The sequence below is a fragment of the Triticum dicoccoides genome, chromosome 5A, assembly GCF_002162155.2.
Source record: "Triticum dicoccoides isolate Atlit2015 ecotype Zavitan chromosome 5A, WEW_v2.0, whole genome shotgun sequence".
NCBI lineage: Eukaryota > Viridiplantae > Streptophyta > Magnoliopsida > Poales > Poaceae > Triticum > Triticum dicoccoides.
In genome coordinates this window covers 129491411-129512979 of record NC_041388.1, presented here as the reverse complement: position 1 = coordinate 129512979, position 21569 = coordinate 129491411, and the positions used below count along the sequence as shown (strand labels likewise).

Genomic DNA, 21569 nt, shown 5'->3' with positions numbered 1-21569 from the left:
ACTTGTTCTGAAGTTTCATGATCATCATCATTAGCTTCCTCACTAATTGGTGTAGGTGTCACAGAAACCGGTTTCTGTGATGTACTACTTTCCAATAAGGGAGCAGGTATAGTTACCTCATCAAGTTCTACTTTCCTCCCACTCACTTCTTTTGAGAGAAACTTCTTCTCTAGAAAGGATCCATTCTCAGCAATGAATAACTTGCCTTCGGATCTGTGATAGAAGGTGTACCCAACAGTCTCCTTTGGGTATCCTATGAAGACATATTTCTTCGATTTGGGTTTGAGCTTATCAGGATGAAACTTTTTCATATAAGCATCACAACCCCAAACTTTAAGAAACGACAACTTTGGTTTCTTGCCAAACCACAGTTCAGATTGTGTCGTCTCAACGGACTTAGATGGTGACTCAGATGGTGCCCTTTTAAACGTGAATGCAGCTGTCTTTAATGCATAACCCCAAAACGATGTTGGTAAATCTGTAAGAAACATCATAGATTGCACTATATCCAATAAAGTACGGTTATGACGTTCGAACACACCATTATGCTGTGGTGTTCCAGGTGGCGTGAGTAGTGAAACTATTTCACATTGTTTTAACTGAAAACCAAACTCGTAACTCAAATACTCTTCTCCACGATCAGATCATAGAAACTTTATTTTCTTGTTACGATGATTTTCCACTTCACTTTGAAATTCTTTGAACTTTTCAAATGTTTCAGACTTATGTTTCATCAAGTAAATATACTCATATCTGCTCAAATCATCTGTGAAGATCAGAAAATAATGATATCTGTCGCGAGCCTCAATATTCATCGGACCGCATACATCAGTATGTATGATTTCCAACAAATCTGTTGTTTGCTCCATCGTTTCAAAGAACGGAGCCTTAGTCATCTTGCCCATGAGGCATGGTTTGCAAGCATCAACTGATTCATAATCAAGTGATTCCAAAAGCCCATCAGCATGGAGTTTCTTCATGCGCTTTACACCAATATGACCTAAACGGCAGTGCCACAAATAAGTTGCACTATCATTATTAACTTTGCATCTTTTGGTTTCAATATTATGATTATGTGTATCACTACGATCGAGATCCAACAAACTATTTTCATTGGATGTGTAACCATATAAGGTTTTATTCATGTAAACAGAACAACAATTTATTCTCTTATTTAAATGAATAATCGTATTACAATAAACATGATCAAATCATATTCATGCTCAACGCAAACACCAAATAACACTTATTTAGGTTCAACACTAATCCCGAAATTATAGGGAGTGTGCGATGATGATCATATCAATCTTGGAACCACTTCCAACACACATCGTCACTTCATCCTTAACTAGTCTCTGTTTATTCTGCAACTCCCGTTTCAAGTTACTAATCTTAGCAACTGAACTAGTATCAAATACTGAGGGGTTGCTATAAACACTAGTAAAGCATACATCAATAACATGTATATCAAATATACTTATGTTCACTTTGCCATCCTTCTTATCCGTCAAATACTTGGAGTAGTTCCGCTTCCAGTGACTAGTCCCTTTGCAGTAGAAATACTTAGTCTCAGGCTTAGGATCAGATTTGGGATTCTTTACTTGAGTAGCTACTTGCTTGCCGTTCTTCTTGAAGTTCCCCTTTTTTCCTTTGGCCTTTTCTTGAAACCAGTGATCTTGTCAACCATCAACACTTGATGCTCTTTCTTGATTTCTACCTTCATCGATTTCATCATCATGAAAAGCTTGGGAATTGTTTCCATTATCCCTTGCATATTATAGTTCATCACAAAGTTCTACTAATTTGGTGATGGTGACTAGAGAATTATGTCAATCACTATCTTATCTGGAAGATTAATTCCCACTTGATTCAAGCGATTGTAGTACCCAGACAATCTGAGCACATGCTCACTAGTTGAGCGATTCTCCTCCATCTTTTAGCTATAGAACTTGTTGGAGACTTCATATCTCTCAACTCGGGTATTTGCTTGAAATATTAACTTCAACTCATGGAACATCTCATATGTTCCATGACGTTCAAAACGTCTTTGAAGTCCCGATTCTAAGCCGTTAAGCATGGTGCACTAAACTATCAAGTAGTCATCATATTGAGCTAGCCAAACGTTCATAACGTCTGTATCTGCTCCTGCAATAGGTCTGTCATCTAGCGGTGCATCAAGGACATAATTTTTCTATGCAGCAATGAGGATAAACCTCAGATCACGGATCCAATCCGCATCATTGCTACTAACATCTTTCAACACAATTTTCTCTAGGAACATATCAAAAATAAAGGGAAGCAACAACGCGAGCTATTGATCTACAACATAGATATGCTAATACTACCAGGACTAAGTTCATGATAAATTAAAGTTCAATTAATTATATTACTTAAGAACTCCCACTTAGATAGACATCCCTCTAATCCTCTAAGTGATCACGTGATCCAAATCAACTAAACCATGTCCGATCATCACGTGAGATGGAGTAGTTTCAATGGTGAACATCACTATGTTGATCATATCTACTATATGATTCACGCTCGACCTTTCGGTCTCCGTGTTCCGAGGCCATATCTGTATATGCTTGGCTCGTCAAGTATAACCTGAGTATTCCGCGTGTGCAACTGTTTTGCACCCGTTGTATTTGAACGTAGAGCCTATCACACCCGATCATCACGTGGTGTCTCAGCACGAAGAACTTTCGCAACGATGCATACTCAGGGAGAACACTTCTTGATAATTAGTGAGAGATCATCTTAAAATGTTACCGTCAAACAAAGCAAGATAAGATGCATAAAAGATAAATATCACATGCAATCAATATAAGTGATATGATATGGCCATCATCATTTTGTGCTTGTGATCTCCATCTTCGAAGCACCGTCATGATCACCATCGTTACCGGTGCGACACCTTGATCACCATCGTAGCATCGTTGTCGTCTCGCCAAACTTATGCTTCCACGACTATCGCTACCGCTTAGTGATAAAGTAAAGCATTACAGCGCAATTGCATTGCATACAATAAAGCGACAACCATATGGATCCTGCCAGTTGCCGATAACTCGGTTACAAAACATGATCATCTCATACAATAAAATTTAGCATCATGTCTTGACCATATCACATTACAACATGCCCTGCAAAAACAAGTTAGATGTCCTCTACTTTGTTGTTGCAAGTTTTACGTGGCTGCTACGGGCTTAAGCAAGAACCAATCTTACCTACGCATCAAAACCACAACGATAGTTTGTCAAGTTGGTGTCGTTTTAACCTTCGCAAGGACCGGGCGTAGCCACACTTGGTTCAACTAAAGTTGGAGAAACTGACACCCGCTAGCCACCTTTGTGCAAAGCACGTCGGGAGAACCGGTCTCGCATAAGCGTACGCGTAATGTTGGTCCGAGCCGCTTCGTACAACAATACCGCCGAACCAAAGTATGACATGCTGGTAAGCAGTATGACTTATATCGCCCACAACTCACTTGTGTTCTACTCGTGCATATAACATCAACACATAAAACCTAGGCTCGGATGCCACTGTTGGGGAACGTAGTAATTTCAAAAAAATTCCTACGCACACGCAAGATCATGGTGATGCATAGCAACGAGAGGAGAGAGTGTTGTCTACGTACCCTCGTAGACTGGCAACGGAAGTGTTGACACAACGTAGAGGAAGTAGTCGTACGTCTTCCCGATCCGACCGATCCAAGCACCGAACGTATGGCACCTCCGAGTTCTAGCACACGTTCAGCTCAATGACGAACCCCGGACTCCGATCCAGCAAAGTGTCGGGGAAGAGTTCCGTCAGCACGACGGCGTGGTGACGATCTTGATGTTCAACTGTCGTAGGGCTTCGCCTAAGCACCACTACAATATTATCGAGGATTATGGTGGAAAGGGGCACCGCACACGGCTAAGAAAACGATCACGTGGATCAACTTGTGTGTCTAGGGGTGCCCCCTGCCCCCGTATATAAAGGAGCAAGGGAGGAGGTCGGCCGCCCTATTGGCGCGCCAAGGAGGAGTCCTCCACCAAAGTGTCGGGGAAGGAAGTGGGGAGGAAGAAGGAAAGGGGGGCGCCGCCGCCCCCCCCCCCCTCTCCTAGTCCAATTCGGACCAGGGGGGAGGAGGCGCGCGGCCCACCCTGGCAGCCCCTCTCTCTCTCCACTAAGGCCCATATGGCCCATTATTTCTCCCAGGGGGTTCCGGTAACCCTCCGGCTCTCCGGTTTTCTCCGAAATCATCCGGAACACTTCTGGTGTCCGAATATAGCCGTCCAATATATCAATCTTTATGTCTCGACCATTTCGAGACTCCTCGTCATGTTCATGATCACATCCGGGACTCCGAACTAACTTCGGTACATCAAAACTCATAATATAACTGTCATCGAAACCTTAAACGTGCGAACCCTACGGGTTCGAGAGCAATGTAGACATGACCGAGACATGTCTCCGGTCAATAACCAATAACGAAACCTGGATGCTTATATTGGCTCCCACATATTCTACGAAGATCTTTATCGGTCAGACCGCATAACAACATACGTTGTTCTCTTTGTCATCGGTATGTTACTTGCTCGAGATTCGATTGTCGATATCTCAATACCTAGTTCAATCTCGTTACCGGCAAGTCTCTTTACTCGTTTCGTAATACATCATCTCGCAACTAACTCATTAGTTGCAATGCTTGCAAGGCTTAAGTGATGTGCATTACCGAGAGGGCCCAGAGATACCTCTCCGACAATCGAAGTGACAAATCCTAATCTCGAAATACGCCAACCCAACATGTACCTTTGGAGACACCTGTAGAGCTACTTTATAATCACGCAGCTACGTTGTGATGTTTGATAGCACACAAAGTGTTCCTCCGGCAAATAGGAGTTGCATAATCTCATAGTCATAGGAACATGTATAAGTCATGAAGAAAGCAATAGCAACATACTAAACGATCAGGTACTAAGCTAATGGAATGGATCATGTTAATCAAATAACAACTCTGTTGTTCATGATTAGGAAACATAACCATCTTCGATTAACGAGCTAGTCAATTAGAGGCATACTAGTGACACTCTGTTTGAATATGTATTCACACATGTATTATGTTTCCGGTTAATACAATTCTAGCATGAATAATAAACATTTATCATGATATAAAAAAATAAATAATAACTTTATTATTGCCTCTAGGGCATATTTCCTTCAATATCTGGAAGCATAATCTCGACCAAAGTAGTATGACACCTATAATTTCATTGAATCCATTCATACAAACTTCAAACATTATACAAATAGAAAATGGCAGATGATCACTGCAAACAACTCGACAAACTCGAGAGGATTCGCTTGTTTCTGACCAGGCATAGTAAAAGGTAACATTGTAAAAAAACAAAGCTTTGTCATCTTTTCTCATTTGGAAAGACAACACCGTTGTAAGTTCCAAGAACAGCTTTAGCCTTCTGCTCAAATTCAAGCTGATAATCACCTTAGGCAGAAATCTGTAGCATGCTAAAATGACAGGCAAAGCCCACAATATCCAATCACCATTATAGAAATAATTTAAACTGACAGGCAACCTAAAAGGCTTTTTGTGGTACTGATGCATACTACAAATTGACTGTCTATTTACCATTATAGAGATCATTTAAACTGGCAGGCAACCTAAAAGGCTTTTTGTGGTACTGATGCATACTACAAATTGACTGTCTATTTAATAGAAGCAAGTGCCAGCTACTCATTGTTCTGTAAAAAGCAGATTGAGCAACATTTTTTTCTACTTTTGAAGGAAGACAATTCTCAGTATAGTGACCATGTCATCTAGATTATCAAGTTGGAGCCTGTCAGCTTACATTATTTTGCATGTGGGTCGTTGGTAAAGGAGGAGTCCAGGAGTGCTGGAACCGGCAATGTCAGAAGTGATCTGTATAACGAAAAAGATCAAATTAATAAGTTTAATAATAGAATGAGAGGAACAAACAAATCACATGCGTAAAGAAATGTATTGGTTGGTGTTACTAAGCCACATGCAAGAAGAAAACACTGATCACAGCAGATAAATAAAGCAGAAATCCACATAAAAAGTTTTATTCATCTTGAGAAATTGGTGTTTTTATTATTTCAAAGTCTATAAACATAATCACATTTTAAAAAGAGAAAGCCGTAAATGGCAGATCCTATCAAGATTTATTCAATGTCTAGAAACATATTCGCATTTTAAAAAGAGAAAGTAATAAATGGTAGATCCTATCAATATTTCATTATTCAACCTTGGATTGTTCATGGTAAAGTACATGGGCTATATAGTCCTCACCACTGCACCAGCAGGTCCGTCTTCATCAACCCGCAACCATCGGTACACATATAATCTTCGTGTCCCTCTCCATATCCCGCTAGACGTGGCAGTTGAGCACTTAAGGTGGCCCTGCATGTGTCACGTTGAACCGAAGACTTAATAGTGACATAACAGGAAGGAGGCCACAAATTTTTGAAATGAAAAGGGGATCTCATGGGTATTAATCAGATGCAATGTAAAAAAGAAATAATGGGGCGGGGGGCGGGGGGCGGGGGGGATTAGAGAACCCAGGGGTAGACAAAAAATACATATGCTCGGCATTGATCGCTGAAATCTCAAAAAATAGATGAGAACTCCGATACCGAAGAAACTGAAAGCATGGGAAGATTAGGAGAGTGTCTTTTACAGGAAGATTAGGAGAGGCTAGCTACATATCCAGCTTGGATCGGAGTACTCTAATAGAAAATGGCATGTTAAACTTTATTAAGGACATGCTTAATACGTATTTGAATGTCATTGCATGGTAGTGTAAATAGCAATGCACCTAGAAATTTCACATCACTTACCTTTTTCTGAGTTGTACATCACTTCCTCCAGTTTGTTTCCACCAAAAAATCAGACTCAATAAATATTGCATCTGTGTGTGTGTGTGTGTGTGTGTGTGTGGATTGTCATGAAAATCATTACAACAAAATTAATATAAGAATGAACAAGGAAAGAAAATTTGGGAAACTGTTTTCACCACTGAAGGATGAAAAGCTAATGTAAATATCCATAAAATAGTGTGTGTCTTTTGGGCTTGTTGTAAAATATGCAAGTTGAGCAGCTAGAATAAAACTGGAGGGAAGATAATGCATACCATCATAAACAACACCAGTTATTCTAATTATGAAAGGCAATATGAATCAATCGATCTAGAATGTGATTAGGTTTACAATCACAAGAAAGCACAGGATAAGTACAATTACGTACACATCCACCTGCTGCTATTGTATCCAGTATCCACTATCCAGTGACCCACTGTACCTCCACCGAGAACGAACCAACGTTGCTTGCTCAAAGTTCGCATACCTTCCTGGACCTGGCAGCAGCGTGCCGGAGGAGTTTAGATCCGTCGTAAAAACATATCACGGGTTGGGGTGTTTGCGCCTGAAAGCTGAGATCTCGCCGCAGCACTCTGTTACACTCCTGGATCTGAAAGAGCGGAGCAAGCTTGGCCTCGTCCTCCACCAGCGACCCAACCAGCAAAGCCCTCAGGCACAACATCGGCGAGAGACGGCTGGCACGGCCCGCTGCGAACGCGCTCCCGGCGGCGCGAACAACAACTGGCACTTGGAGCGGCGACTCCGTCCTGCACGCCAGCGCCGGCGCCCGGCAGCAGCCTCTCTCTCCCAGAAGGCGGCGTGGCGGAGCATGCCCTGTAGCCAGGCGACGAACCGCAGCGCATCGACCGGCCGGGGCGCCTCGCCTTGGCTGGTTCCCCTGGACCGCCGGTTCCCTCGCGCGCGTCGCGTCGGCTCCCTCGATGCTGGATCCCACGCGCGGCTGGCGTCCGCTAAATCCCCTCGAGGCCTCGACCGCACCGGCTGCTCCTCTCCTCCGGTCGCTGGATTGGGCGGGTGGACCTCGGTCGGGATTGGGCGAGCTTCGATCGGGATCGGGAGTTGATAACAGCGGCGGTTGCGTTCCACCTTAAAAGGACGGCTCCGAGCACATCGTCGTGGTAGGCAAATCAACAGAGAGTGTGACGCCGTTTCGCTATGCGCGCTGGCGCTAGAGATCGAGAAAGAGCGAGGGGGGCCGCTGGTGGAGGTCGATGTCGTGGTCGGCGGCGCTGTCGGGAAGGATACGCCCAGCCGCCTAGATTGGGAGAAAGAGCACAGAGGTCGGGGAGAGGAGGGGGTTGTGCGAGACGACGTCTCGATCCGGTTCGGGTGGGGAGAGGAGACTTGGCCCATTGGGCCCAATTTAACACGGAACGTCCAAAAATGCTGACGGAGTGCAATCGGTATTAGCAAAAGAACCAAGATTAAGTGCGATTCCCACCTAATCTGACGGCTGAAAATGCTTGAAATTGACGATCGGACGGCTGTGAATGCTGATGCTCTAAGAGGGCTGGAAAAGTGCTTAGTTTTAATATATCTAAATTCCGAAAGATGGTTGCAATAACTGTCCAAAAAGATCCAAATTTCTCCTGAAACATAATAGAAACCCTATCGGCACCCTGATCTTTTCTTGGAAAAAAATTGTGAAAGTTCATTTTAAATAGGGTCACCTCCATCATTTCCTCATGAATATATGGGCGGCTCATCCTCTTAAAATGCATAGGAAATCTAGAGAACAAAGTAGGTATCTGTACCTGAAGGTGTGTATGAATCTTAGAAACTTAGCAAGTTCGTGTCCTTGGAGATGGTTGTTGGTATGGTAGACTGTCAGGCCATCCAAGTTTATCAGCTTCAGAACTCCCTTTTGAGTCACAACTGCAAGTGTTGGATGCCATGATAAAAGCAGTGACATTCGATGGTACATGCCAGCAAAAAATCGTGTCGGGCGGTGCTCGTTGAAGATGGCAATGAAGCAGCCGAGCTGCCGACCGTCGATCATCTTCTTGCAGAGTCGCAAACAACCATGACTGCCCATGATGAATAATTGTTTTCTGATGTGAGGTCAACCATGAAAAGTTGGGAGTGCAGGAACCATGTTGAATCTAGTTTCAAGTGTCTTACTTCTATAATATACAGGCACCAATTTATCTGCAAAGTTTGTAAATAGACATTTACAACAAACATGGTAATATTATTATTAATATATCAAGATGAAATCAAAACTTCACACGGAAGAGACAGTTTCCAGAAAATAGTGATGCATTGACTATTTCCTGAACGTGCATTAAATCATAATGTATATTCAAGTGACGATAACATCAGGACATAACTATGATTTAGTGAAAGCTCAAGGAAAGTGGCACACCTTTAAAAATAAAAATACTAATACCATGCCATTTTAGATGCAGATAGTTTTATGCATCAGTACAAACACTCCAGAACAAAACTCCACACAATCTCTTTTAGAAACAAAACTCCAAAACACTCCATGTAGTAAAATAAGTTGGCTAAGTAAAAAAAAGAGCAAATATTCGACATGCCTGACATTGACAATACTACAAAATATAACGGCACTGTCAGCACTGTCAATTCTCTTGCTGGAAACATTACCTTCACTCAGGGATAGTATTAATTTAGTTTACGGACATGGTTACAGGCTTCTAGGTTAGTGCACAGCAGGAGGAAAACAAACATAGACCTAAATGACACAGCAGGAGGAAAACATAGTTATGAACAAACAATTGGAGTCTGCAGATGTAAATGAACCTGATATTTGTTCCTTGCTCCAGCAGGAATATAGCTACAATTACTAAATTGACATGGGAATCAACACACTTGCAGGGGCATGTAGTCAGCACACATATATGTTTGGTTCATGCAAGTGAAACAAATGAAATTCCATTACAGGTGACATGGTATTTCCCTCTACTGAACTATGATTTAAAGACCTTATTAAAAAAATGAACCTATTCTATTTCAGATCTCTAGCTATTGGTTGATTCAGTCGATCCAAATTCAGATCAGCAAAGAGACTCACAACAAAGAGACGTCGGGGCATCAAACCTAAGAGAGATGAGAGGGTGGAGACGGAAACGAAACATACTTGACATTGGGGCCGAGACGCCGCACCGGCCGCTATACATGCATGTCCCCACGAATCCATCAAAACTGGTCGTGTAGGAGGAGATCACCCATGGCGGCGGCTGCAGCTGCTGGCGGCAACGAGGGAGACTTTGAGCCGCCCCCTCCTTCCTCGGTGGAACATGGCGGAAGAAGAGATTCTGGACAAGGTGGGGGATTGGTCTTCCGCGGTGACGGTGGCCACCCTGAGTCCCTTCCGCCACAGCCGCGCAAGCGCAGATCCAGGAGCAACTTCCTTGACAAGCACGCACGGGTCACGGATGTGGAGCTCCGCTGCCTAACCTTGACGATCTGCAAATGGATCCGGCAATGGGGAGAAGGGTGGGGGTGGTGGACGTGGCTGAGCGGGAGGTAGGAGAAGGCGGGGGGCGGTGGCGGCGGAGCGAGAGATGGGGGCGGCGCCACATCGCGAGGAGAGGGAAAGAGAGCGGTCGCATAGGAGGGGATGGATCGAGAGGAGAGGTCGCTCTTACGTCCGGGAGATAGGTTTAGGTTTTTTTTTATCGCTGGTTAATCTTCGTAGGTCTTTTTTCGTTGGTTAACCATCGTAGGTCTTTTTTCGCTCGTACGTGCATGGTGCTGGTTCGGGCCTCAGCACCGAGCTTTTTCGAATCGTGGTGGTTAAGTCTAAGGTGGGAGGAGGTACCAAAAAAACTATGGGAAGTGGGACTAAAAAAATCTGAAAGCGAGACTACCAACTGCTCCATTAGGTCTTTTTTCGCTCGTACGTGCATGGTGCAGGTTGGGGCCTCAGCACGAGGTTTTTTCTGAAGCACCGGTGTCTATTTCTACAGGAGAGACGCTTAGTTAAGCGTCTATTCTGTACAAATAAGCATCAGTGCTTAAGAAACACCCAATTTATTTCTCTAAACACCTCCCCTACTAAGTATCTCCCATTGTACAAGGCCTTAGAAGTCCCATTGTACAAGGCCTTAGAAGTAGAGATACATGTACTATGTATCTTGAGGTGGTTAGCTTAGCGGGTTTAGAAAGTGATGAAGGCGTGAGTCCGACGAATCCTCGGCTCAACAACTTTTCGTAGGATTTTTTGTTCGTGGGCCGGCCCAGCAAAGCGTTGTTTGTGAACGCTAGTTGGATTAGATGGCGCTGAAGGCATTTCGCGAGAGAGCTACAAACGACCGATCACCTCACTTGTACCCTCTCCGTCCCAGACAGTTTCTGAGCTTATTGAACCATCAACTGCTTCATGGAGAGGTCAGTTCGTACGCTCGGTCTTTACTCCTTTCAATGCAGAAGCTATACTCAAAATCCCGGTGTGCACACGAAGAGTTGATGATTTTTGGGCATGGGGTGAGGAGCCGAGGGGAAACTTCACAGTTAGTTCGGCATATCATATGCTAGTACGGACTAAGTTTAACAGAGAAGACTGGCTCGAGGAGCGAGAGGGGTCTTCAAGTACTCAGGCGGAAGGAAAAGAATGGAAAGCATTGTGGAAGCTCCAGATCCCGTCCAAAGTGAAAGTGTTCTTATGGCGGCTGGCCCGGCATTCCATGCCATCAATGGATCTTCTGCACCGATGACACATGGCTACATCATCCTCGTGTAACCTATGTGGAGTTCGTGACTTGTGGAGACATGCACTTTTCGACTGCCCCTCGTCACGGAGCACCTGGGCTCTATCATCGGAAGTGATCTTGGATTATCTTAGTTCAAACACGAAGGAGTGTGCAAAGAAGTGGCTTTTTGAAGCGCAAGAGGCACTATCTGATGACGCATTTACCAGACTAGGAGTCACCCTTTGGGCCATCTGGGGAGCCCGACGGAAAGCTATCTACGAAGATATTCATAAAAGTCCGTATGCCACCCATAGCTTAATCAATTCCTATTTGGATGAAACAAAACTGTTAAGACCCGAGAGCAGAAGCACAAGAAGCGCGCGGGTACGGCCATCAGGCTGGTTTGCACCTCCGGAAAACTACGCAAAGCTGAATATAGATGCTTCAGTGCATCGTCAGGGACATGTTGGAGCTGTGGGAGCTATTTGCCGCGACCAAGCTGGCCTATTCCTTGGAGCGTCTGCTATAGTGTACAACAATGGTGATCCAGCTACGTTGGAGGCGATGGCCATCCGGGAGGGGCTGGACTTGGCGGCAGATTTACATATTCAGCAGATCCAACTCGCATCCGACTGCAAGGGAGTGATATAAGAAATTCAGAGTGGAAGTGGAGCTGCTTATGGGGCGATCATCAAGGAGATCAAGCAACAACAATCTACTTTTAGTTCCTGTTTTTTTGTTCATGAATTTAGAAGCTCAAATGTTGAGGCTCACAACCTAGCGAGACATGCTTTATCTTTAGGACCTGGCTGTCATGTTTGGTTTGGCCAGCCCAACGGGATTTCGTTCGTCCATGTAAATATTGTGACGGTTTGAAATAAAAAGTCTCGTGAGGTTGTTAAGAAAAAGATGGTGCTGAAGGCGTGGAGTAGGAGGGTACTTCCTATCGGCCACTTTTTGCGGCAATGCAGCAGAATGTCAAGCTTTCGCATAGGTTAGTCCCTCGACTGGGCCGGCCCATGAAGGCAGCGACCAGTGTAAAAAATGAAGAGGAAAGTGTCATTTTTCCCCTGAAATCCTTTCTAATGGACCAGTTTCCCCCTCAACTCTAATATCGAATCAATCAGCCCCTCAAATCTTTAAAACCGGATCAATTTCCCCCTATGGTGGTTTTGGACTTGATTTTGAGTGGTTTGGACCCAGACCGTGCACTTCTCGTTGACTGAACTCGTTGACTAGGCTGACCGTGCTCCGGGGCGCTGGCATGGTGGACGCCTACTACTCCTGGTCCTCCAAGCAGAGTTACAAGACCGGCTACGTCTGGCACGACTCACCGCTGACGATCCCGTGCACCTGCCAGTGGTGCCCAGTACGTGCTCAAGGGCTCCGAGCTGCTCCGCCTCCTTCCCGCGCCAGCCTACCCGCGCGACGCCTTCGCCTGCTCATCCTCGTCCTCCTCCACCTCGAGCTGCCAGGCCGGGAACGAGAACAAGCTGCCCAAAGCGGCCATTAGCAAGGCTCACGGCCGGCGCAAGAACTAGAGCTCCTTCGACCTCGACCAGTACTGGGTGGCCGCCGCGTGCAGCGGCGCTGGGGCGAACGCGAACGCGGCCACGCAGACCGGCGAGAAATGCGGCCGGCACCGGGGCCCCGAGCCGTCTCCGCCGCAACAGCCTATGACAGATCTCGGAGCCGACAAGATCTCGTCGCCGCCGTCGTCCAACAGCCCCGACACGCTAGAGACACTCATCAAAATGATGCCCGCAAGGCTGCCACCTCGAACACCATCGCCGCTTGCCGGAGGAAGAGGATGCAGGCCTAGCACAAGGGCGTGATTGCGGGCGGCCGGATGCGCGCGTCCACGGTGCTGATGCACCTCATCTTCTACGGCGGCCAAGCGGGGCACCGGTCCGGGTGGTGCGAGGCACACAGAGCGGTTCCCTTGCGGACGGTCGAACCTGAGCAGCGGCACGATGGCGGACAGCTTCTCGAGGAGCATCAGCGTCGTTGTAGGTATCGAGCAGGAGTACATCAGCGGCAGCCTGGTGGAGACCAAGAAGACGACGAGCGGCGAGCATGCCGGCCACGGAGGCGAGCTCGACGCACTGAAGCAGTCATCTCCACCCAACTGTTATGAAGCGAAGTGCACGGTCAATCCAGAGAAATGCATGGTATGGGTCAAAACCACTTCAAATCAAGTCTGAAACCACCTTAGGGAAGAATTGATCCGGTTTTACAGATTTGAGGGGCTGATTGATCCAGTATTAGAGTTGATGGGGAAATTGGTCCATTGCAGAGGATTTCAGGGAGAAAACGATACTTTCCTCAAAAATGAATGAATAACGCAGCGCTTCAGCAAGGATTGGAACTCGCGACCACGAGCCTGTAGACAGGCATAGCTAGCCACTACGGCAGATTCAGTTTGATGGTGAAAAAGAAATGCGAATACTTTAGACTAGTCATGCCGGCGGAACGGATTATTTTTCCTTTTTTTTGTTCTTTTCTTGTAAATTCTGATTATATTTTTGACAAGTACCGACGTTTTTGACAGAACACACCGGAGTTAAAAAAAAATGTTAGCAGTTTTCCGAATTTGTAACCAGATCACATTTAAATCCGAAATTCGTAACCGGAGCACTTTAAAATTTCGGATTTAAAAAATATTGCAATATTCGAAATCCGAAACCAGAGCACTTTAGAAATTGCAGTATTTTTAAAAAGTTTTAAAAACGAAAATTTGCAGTATTTTTTAAATCCAAATTTTTTTGACGATAACGAGCAAGTTTCGACAAAAGCGGACAATTTTTGAATTTTTGAACACTTTTAAAAAATGATTTTTTTGAATTTTTGAACAAATTTTGAGAACAGGAAAATTTTAGCATTGTTGCTTTCTTTTAAAACAGGAACATTTTTTTAGAATCATGAACAAGTTTTAAAGATGGGAACAATTTTTCATTCTGCGAACAAAATTTAAAAAAATGGAAACTTTTTTTCAATCTGCGAACAAGTTTTTAAAAGCGGATCAATTTTTGAAAACATGGACATTTTATGAAAAAGGGACATTTTTTGCATATGTGAACAAATTTTGAAATTATGAACAAATTAAGGAAATAGTGTTATTTGCAATTTGCAAACATTTTTTAATTTTGGGAAAAAAATTAAAACACACAGGAACCTTCGAGAAGCTTCCAAACCGATATTGTAGTGCATGCGTATGATAGAAAATTGGGCCGGCCATCTCATTCGCCAGGTAGCTCGCCTTTGTGCGAAGCAGCGACAACTTGACGGAAAGAGCGTCCGTTACGAAATTCCGAGTAGGAGCTCCCTTCGCTCAGCCTCAGCTCGCTCACTCCTAGTTTTTTTTCGCTCGGCTGTGCTGAGCTACTGGTTCAGAAAAATAACCGGGCCAGCAGTTTTTTGTGATTTTGAAAATGTTTGTAAAATATTAAAAGTTCATGGTTTTAAAATAAATGTCCACGAATTCTAAAAATGTTCATGAATTTAAAAAGATATCATCATTTTAAAAAAAAGTTCACGGATTTGGAAAAAGTTCTCGGTGTTATGGAAAAATGGATTGAAAAAAGATCATCGACTTGAAAAAAATCATTAATTTGAAAAAAGTTTATCAATTTTAAAAAGAAAAGTTCATCAAGGAAGGGATCCAGGTATATGCCGAGGATCAAGGGTTGCTATTTGTGCCCAGAGATGGCAAGTTCCTTGATGGCGTTTCGGCAGGATGAGTGTCCATGTAGACTCGGTGAACCGGCTACTGTATGCATAAATTGAACAGGGAAGTTCGCGACCAAGGAACGTTGTGTCTCTTTCGCAATCGATGGAGATTTTTTCGATAAAGAGCGCTTTTATTATCTTAAAAAATAGCATCAAGAGTATACAAAGCATTATGAGTAACATTCAACTTCTGCATAACTAAGATACACACAGCCAATCACCTAAAGTCTGATAAAAAGAAAGAAAAAAGAAAGAAAAAAACAACAAATGGGTAACAGTAGTCATATAGACCAACATTATGCCTATGTCGAAAGGGGTGGTGGATCGATCCGGAGATTATACTGCCATCCATGTTAGGTAAAAACATCTGTAGCCACCTGCTCCAACCGCGTACACATCGTCTTGAACAGCGGTTTGTACTTCACTCATTGTAGCGTAGACCACATACGAAGCGAGTGCGTATAACAGAAAATAACCTGCAAAGGAGAAGCATTTTTGTTATTGAAAACCAAATCATTTCTACATAGCCAAAGCGACCATAGTAAGGCATACGCTCCCACCCTTATTAGCGTTTTCAACCTATTTGGAATACCATCCAACCAATAACCAAAAATATTGGCGACACTTGTGGAGGAATACAAATTTGACGTTGTTAGGATGACTGACCATGCAAAAATGCAAACTTGCATTGGAAAAAGAGGTGTTTGATTGTTTCTTCATGAGTGCAAAAACAGTATTTCTTACTCCCTGGCCAGTTGCGCCGTGCGAGGTTGTCTTTGGTTAGAACAGCTCCCCTACGAAGATACCACATGAAGATTTTAACTTTTAGTGAAATTTTTGACTTCCAGATTTTCTTATTAGTACTTATTGGTATCTCAGAATGTGTGAGCGCACGGTACATAGAGTCTACTGTGAAAGACCCCGATGCAGTAAGGTTTGAGTGAAACACATACCGACCTTGTGTCAAATTGATCAAATCCAGACGGGATAAAAGATTATGCCATGACGTAAGACGGGGACCAATCAAGTCCCGCCTAAACGAAATATTGGGCGGGAATGAACTGAGCACCTGCGCAATAGTTTTATTCTTATCGCGAGCGATGTTGTACAAGGCTGGATATTGTTCTCGGAGACTGACATTGCCTAGTCAGATGTCTTCCTAAAAACGAATCTCCGACCCGTCCTTTATCGCGAAAGACCCAAAGCGAAAGAGATGTTTCTTTGCTGCCATTAGGCCAGCTCAAAAGTGCAAGTCACCAGGTTTCCAATATGCCCGAGACACCACCTTTTGACCTAGATACTTATTATGCAGCATGATTTGCCAAACACCATCCTCGATAAGAAGTTTAAACAACCACTTACTAAATAGGGCCTCATTCTTGACTTCCAGGTCATGAATTACAAAGGCCACCTTGGTCTTTTGGCCTACAAACCACACTCCATTCTGTAATACGCCGATGACATAATTCTCTTTATAGAACATGACCTAGATAAGGCTCGAAACCTGAAACTCTTGTTGTTAGCATTTGAGCAAATGTCGGGTCTTAAAATTAATTTCCATAAAAGTGAAATTTTTCTGCTTTGGAGAAGCCGTTGAGGCGGCAGCAGATTGTGATGACCTGTTCGGTTGCACACATGGCCAATTCCTGATTAAATATCTGGGAATATCGATTCATTATCGGCGTCTCACCACTGCAGAGTGGAAGCATGTAGAGGAGCAGCTAGAGAAACGTTTGAACAGTTGGAAAGGCAAATTGCTCTCAGTTGGAGGACGGCTGATTTTGATTAACTCTGTCCTCACAAATATGGTTCTTTATATGCTCTCTTTTTTCCAACTGCCAAAAAGGGTCCTGCAAAGACTGGACTATTTTAGATGCAGATTCTTTTGGCATGGAGATGGTGAAAAGAAAAAATGCAATTGATGGAGATGAACCGGATGGCAAGACCATGCTAACAGCTGATGTAAATTCAAAGTTCAAGAGAAACAATTGTGTGAAATTGAAGTCGCAAAAATGTGTTTTTTTTAAAAAAAATTGCAATAAAATAATCTTGCTAAAAAGTTTCAGGTGTCCATATGGGCCTGTGACACTGGCATCTGCCTTCAGGTCATGAATATGAATTCTGGTACTTTCTCCTACGCGTGAACAAATTTTAACGCAATAAATAAAAAATTGATAGTTGATGCAGAACTGTTTTGATCTACAGTAGCTGTCTATTGAGCTCAGTTTATTCCCTTGAGGTTTCTGTCACTTTGTTAAGTTTATCTTGCACAAAGTTTTTATTGTTTTGAACAATCACCAAGGAGGAAGAGGTTCCTCGCGTGAATATATTTGAGTAATATATTTAGATGGGCCCCTTTGCCTCTTGGTGATTGTTTAAAAAGAAAAACTCCGCAAAAGATAAACTTGGAAGTGTTCATCTTGTGCTGCATCAAGCGTACATATCTGACAAGCACCTATGGGGTTGATGTTGTAAGTGTCATTTTGAAGATGTTGCAAGTGTTGGTAAGGAAAAAAATCGAGAAGAAGGGTAAAGTCTTTGAAAGCGGGCATAATGCTTCCCTGTTGATTGTAAATTTTAGTTTTATTTTGTTTGAAACATAAACTTATTGCATTTTTGTTACTGAAATCATCACTGCCAATTGTGAGCACCGGATTGAAGAAAAGCCTACAAACCTATCATCAAATTCAGTTGTTTATACCCTTCTGTCGCCAGCGCTAGCGCCAACAACCACGGGAGTCCTGGCGATGAACTCGACGCACCTAGGCTCGTTTGTAGTAAATAAAAGACACTTATTTTAGAACAGATGAAGTATTAGTTTACAGGTGCACACATATTAGTTTGTCGTGCTGCTTGAGCAGGAACTATCCATGACTACCGGTTGCCTTTCTTTTGGTCCTGGAGCCTCTAGAGATGGCCATTCCTTAACGCGTACTACCTTGTTGAAAATATCCAGCGAACAACAAGACCTTCTACTGCAGGCGATTGAGCTCAATTTAGTTCAGGTGCTTCACTCCTGTCGGCTGTCGTCCAATCCTAGCTAGTGTATCTTTTGCCACCGCTGAACCAGTTTTATATTTTACTTTTGCGGGGAAATCCACAAACCTTCTTCATGGTCATCAGACCGGCTTGAATCTTGATTGCTCTATATATATGTTGGTTCCTTTAAAGGTCGGTAATGTGATCATGGCTGGTTCGGACTTCGGAGGCAATGTATACGTGCGCGCGTCACATATATTTACTCTTCTTTTGTCAGGGGGAATTCGTTTTGGATGATCTTCCGGAGGACTTTGTGAAGATCGACAAAAATATTGCCTGCCCCGCAAAAGGCAAAAAGAGTCAAACAAGGCGTCGTGTTAATGACAGGTGACTGATTCCCCGCCAGTTCAAAAATTCTTATTTGTACGTAGCAAATAGGAATACCCCTTTGTTCCCAGTTCTGACTCGTAGCCAAAAGCAAAGCAAGCACAGGATCGAAATCGAATTTCAGTTTCACGTTTCCCTTGCCGACGCTGTCGTGTCGGGGTGAGTCGCATGCATGCATGCGTCACCGACCGTCGCACCGACGGGGTTCCCCGTGCACGACTGATCGATCCATGCATGGTCAAACCTCAAACGGGAGCAGAAATTTTAAGCGTGTTGGTGCAGCAGCCGGCCGCCGCCGGTATAGACGATGGATGTGACTTGTCAATACCCAATTAGCGTACGTGTACTGCACGCATGTCACCATGCATGCATGTAGGTCTGGTCAAAGCATTCTGCTTTTTGATTTTTGCGGAGAATACAACTGGTTAACGCAGACGCCTGACGTGCAGCGATGAACCAAGGTTGCATATCGTTGCACCCATGGTTTAACAGAAAAAAATGTAAAAAGGAAAAGTTGCCACATGAAAAAGATCAACATATTGCACTTATCAAAATCTCTACTCCAACCCACCATGGTTCAAATCCTGTTACTTGCATTATTCCTGGATTTATTTCAGGATTTTCGGTGATGCGCTTTCAGTGATAGGAGACGTTCCCGTCGACGACGAGGCGCCTACGGTGACTTCGTAAATCTCAAAATGATATGCCGGCTCAGTGTCTCGGAGGTGCTCATAGGGGTAGGGTGTGTGTGTGCGTTCATAGGGGTGAGTGTATGCGCGTGTATATGAGCGCTTATGTCTGTACTGATGCTCAAAGAAAATCTCTACTTCTAATGAAGTAGTTGGTAGTCTCGGTTTCAGGTTTTTTTCGTCTCATCTTCCATGGTTTTTTTGGCACCTCCTCCCATCTTTGCTGGTTTTTTTCGTAGATTTTTTTGTCCCCTCCCTCATTTCATCGGTTTATTTTCGCGTCACCCTTGCACACAACGAAAGAAATCTGAACAGATCAGAACTTTTCATACTGGCGTAAGTTATTTAGTAATGTAGAATCAAATCTAAATTAATTAACCTTATCTTAAATCACTCAATCACATTAATTAGAAAACAAATAATTAATTTTCAGAAAAATCGCTCAATAACATTAACCTTACCTTAACTCATGAATGATAATCAATCTTCAAACAAAGGAAATAATACAGTGAGGGAGCAGTAAATAAACTCCCTTTCTTATGACATGTATATGATCTTCCCTTCCCTCTCCGTTGTCGAGCGTTCTTGATTCTCGAGGCCGATACTTGGGTTGCGTCACTGGGTCGTGACGGTGCCGGAGGACGAGGATGGCGAGGCCAGGTGCCGCGGCACCACGTTGGCCGCGGCCGGTGAAGGGGGCGAAGAATGGCGGCTTCCCTGGCCCTGGCCGTGACCGTGACCCTGGGAGTTGGTGCGGTGGAAGCGGCCCTTGAAGGACCCGGCGTGGGTGGCCGACGCGCAGACGCACTTGGAAGTGGGCACGTGGCCTGCGCCGGACGGCGCCGACGCCGACCCGGGTCACCTCCTCCGTATATTCTTGGAGCTGTGGCTGGCCGATTTACATGAAATTAATTCCTTTAGTTGTGGTGGCAAATATAATACACATAATCTATATTATTATGCACTAGCTTGTGTGTGTGAAATAGATGAATTATGGTCCCATACCCAATAAAATGGATATGTGTGTGTGTTAAAGAGAGAGAGGGAGAGGGGAAGAAAGAGTGAGGAAGAGGGAGGGAAAGTGAGTGTGTGTGTGAGGATTTGATGGTAAAAAAGGTCGTCAATGTCACTTGATATATATGAGAATATTAATATTGAACTCTTAAATTTAATGTGGCCCTGTTGCAACGCACGAGTATTCTTCTAGCGTAAGCAGTTTTACAATATCCCTCGCCCCCTCTCCCGGTGATAGTTTCAAAAGAAAAGAACAATGACATGGTCTTCAAGGTGATACTTTGACCGATATTATTTACAAGAGTATGCCGTTTGTTGTGTAATTTGTTGTGTAAAATAAAAATGTCACACATTGAAAAAAAATGTACCATATCTTTTAATTTTGCTGAGAAGACTTCCAAACTATTCATCTTCAATCATAGTAATACAATCAACATAAAAATATAATAATTACATTCAGATCCGTAGATCACCTAGTGACGACTACAATCACTGAATTAAGCCGAAGGTGTGTCGTCGTCATCACCACTCCCTTGCCGGAGCCGGATAAAACTTGTTGTAGTAGACAGTCGAGAATTTATCATGCTAAAACTCCATAGGACCAACACACCAGTACAACAACCGCGTCGCCCATCGACTCCGACGTCCACGACGCCGCGGCCACCGTCACCTTCCTCTCCCACGCGGAATTTCCTCCTTGCCGGCGTCGCATCCCCGTCTTCCTTCCCGAGCACCGCTGCCCCCGAACCCTACAACCGCCATGAGCCCCGGCATCTCCCTCTCTCTCCCTCCGTCCATGACCGCGCCCGACCACCAACCCTTACATGCGCCGGCCGCGCTCACCTCCGTCCGCGTGCACGCGCCCATAGCCGTTGTTGTCGTTACTTGCTGCCGCCTGCCTGCTCACGCCCGCCCTCAACCAGGGACGCTCGTGCGCGCGCCCCACCACGGTCGACCGGGCCACCGATGCCTGCCGCCGACGCTCGCCGCTTGACTCGCCGCTGCTCGCCTCCTGCGCCAGCGCCCGCGGCCTGCTGCTTGCTCCGGTCCGCCTGGCCTTGCCGGCAGCGACCCGCATCCGCGCACCCCCGACGCCTCTGCCCGCGCCTGCCCCTTCTGGCCTCAAGACACGCCCCGGGCGCGCTCACAGCGGCCCGCGCTCACTGCGCCGCCCGCGGCCTCCCCCCTGCCGTTGCGCCCCTCCCTGCTGCTACCC

At 44.6% G+C, this 21569-nt stretch overlaps 1 protein-coding gene and 1 pseudogene across 4 annotated transcripts; one reads left to right on the top strand and one right to left on the bottom strand.

Annotated features, from left to right (window-relative positions):
- Positions 1 to 5152: 5152 nt before the first annotated feature.
- On the bottom strand, positions 5153 to 8222 carry LOC119300202. Of its 4 annotated transcripts, XR_005146406.1 has the most exons (4): positions 7364 to 8222; positions 6859 to 6929; positions 6311 to 6421; positions 5153 to 5920 (listed from the first exon to the last, which is right to left on the bottom strand). XR_005146406.1 is itself a non-coding variant. In XM_037577234.1 (3 exons), exons 1-3 carry the CDS (start codon positions 7556 to 7558, stop codon positions 5846 to 5848), a joined length of 381 nt encoding a protein of 126 aa, XP_037433131.1. In that variant the 5' UTR covers positions 7559 to 8222; the 3' UTR covers positions 5153 to 5845. The 4 variants fall into 4 exon arrangements, 1 of the variants encoding a protein (XP_037433131.1); XR_005146404.1 differs by having other exon boundaries at positions 6859 to 8222; XR_005146405.1 differs by having other exon boundaries at positions 6311 to 6929.
- Positions 8223 to 12520: 4298 nt separating this feature from the next.
- LOC119299282 lies at positions 12521 to 13759 on the top strand (annotated as a pseudogene).
- The last annotated feature ends 7810 nt before the right edge of the window (positions 13760 to 21569 follow it).

What these genes read in the sequence shown, in the direction of transcription:
- LOC119300202 (XM_037577234.1), bottom strand. Translation starts at nt 7,558, where the DNA reads ATGTTGTGCCTGAGGGCTTTGCTGGTTGGGTCGCTGGTGGAGGACGAG. An exon ending in CTGCTGCCAGGTCCAGGAAG is followed by an intron (nt 6,422 to 7,363) that starts GTATGCGAACTT and finishes TGACACATGCAG; the next exon opens with GGCCACCTTAAGTGCTCAAC. An exon ending in ACGGACCTGCTGGTGCAGTG is followed by an intron (nt 5,921 to 6,310) that starts GTGAGGACTATA and finishes TTCGTTATACAG; the next exon opens with ATCACTTCTGACATTGCCGG.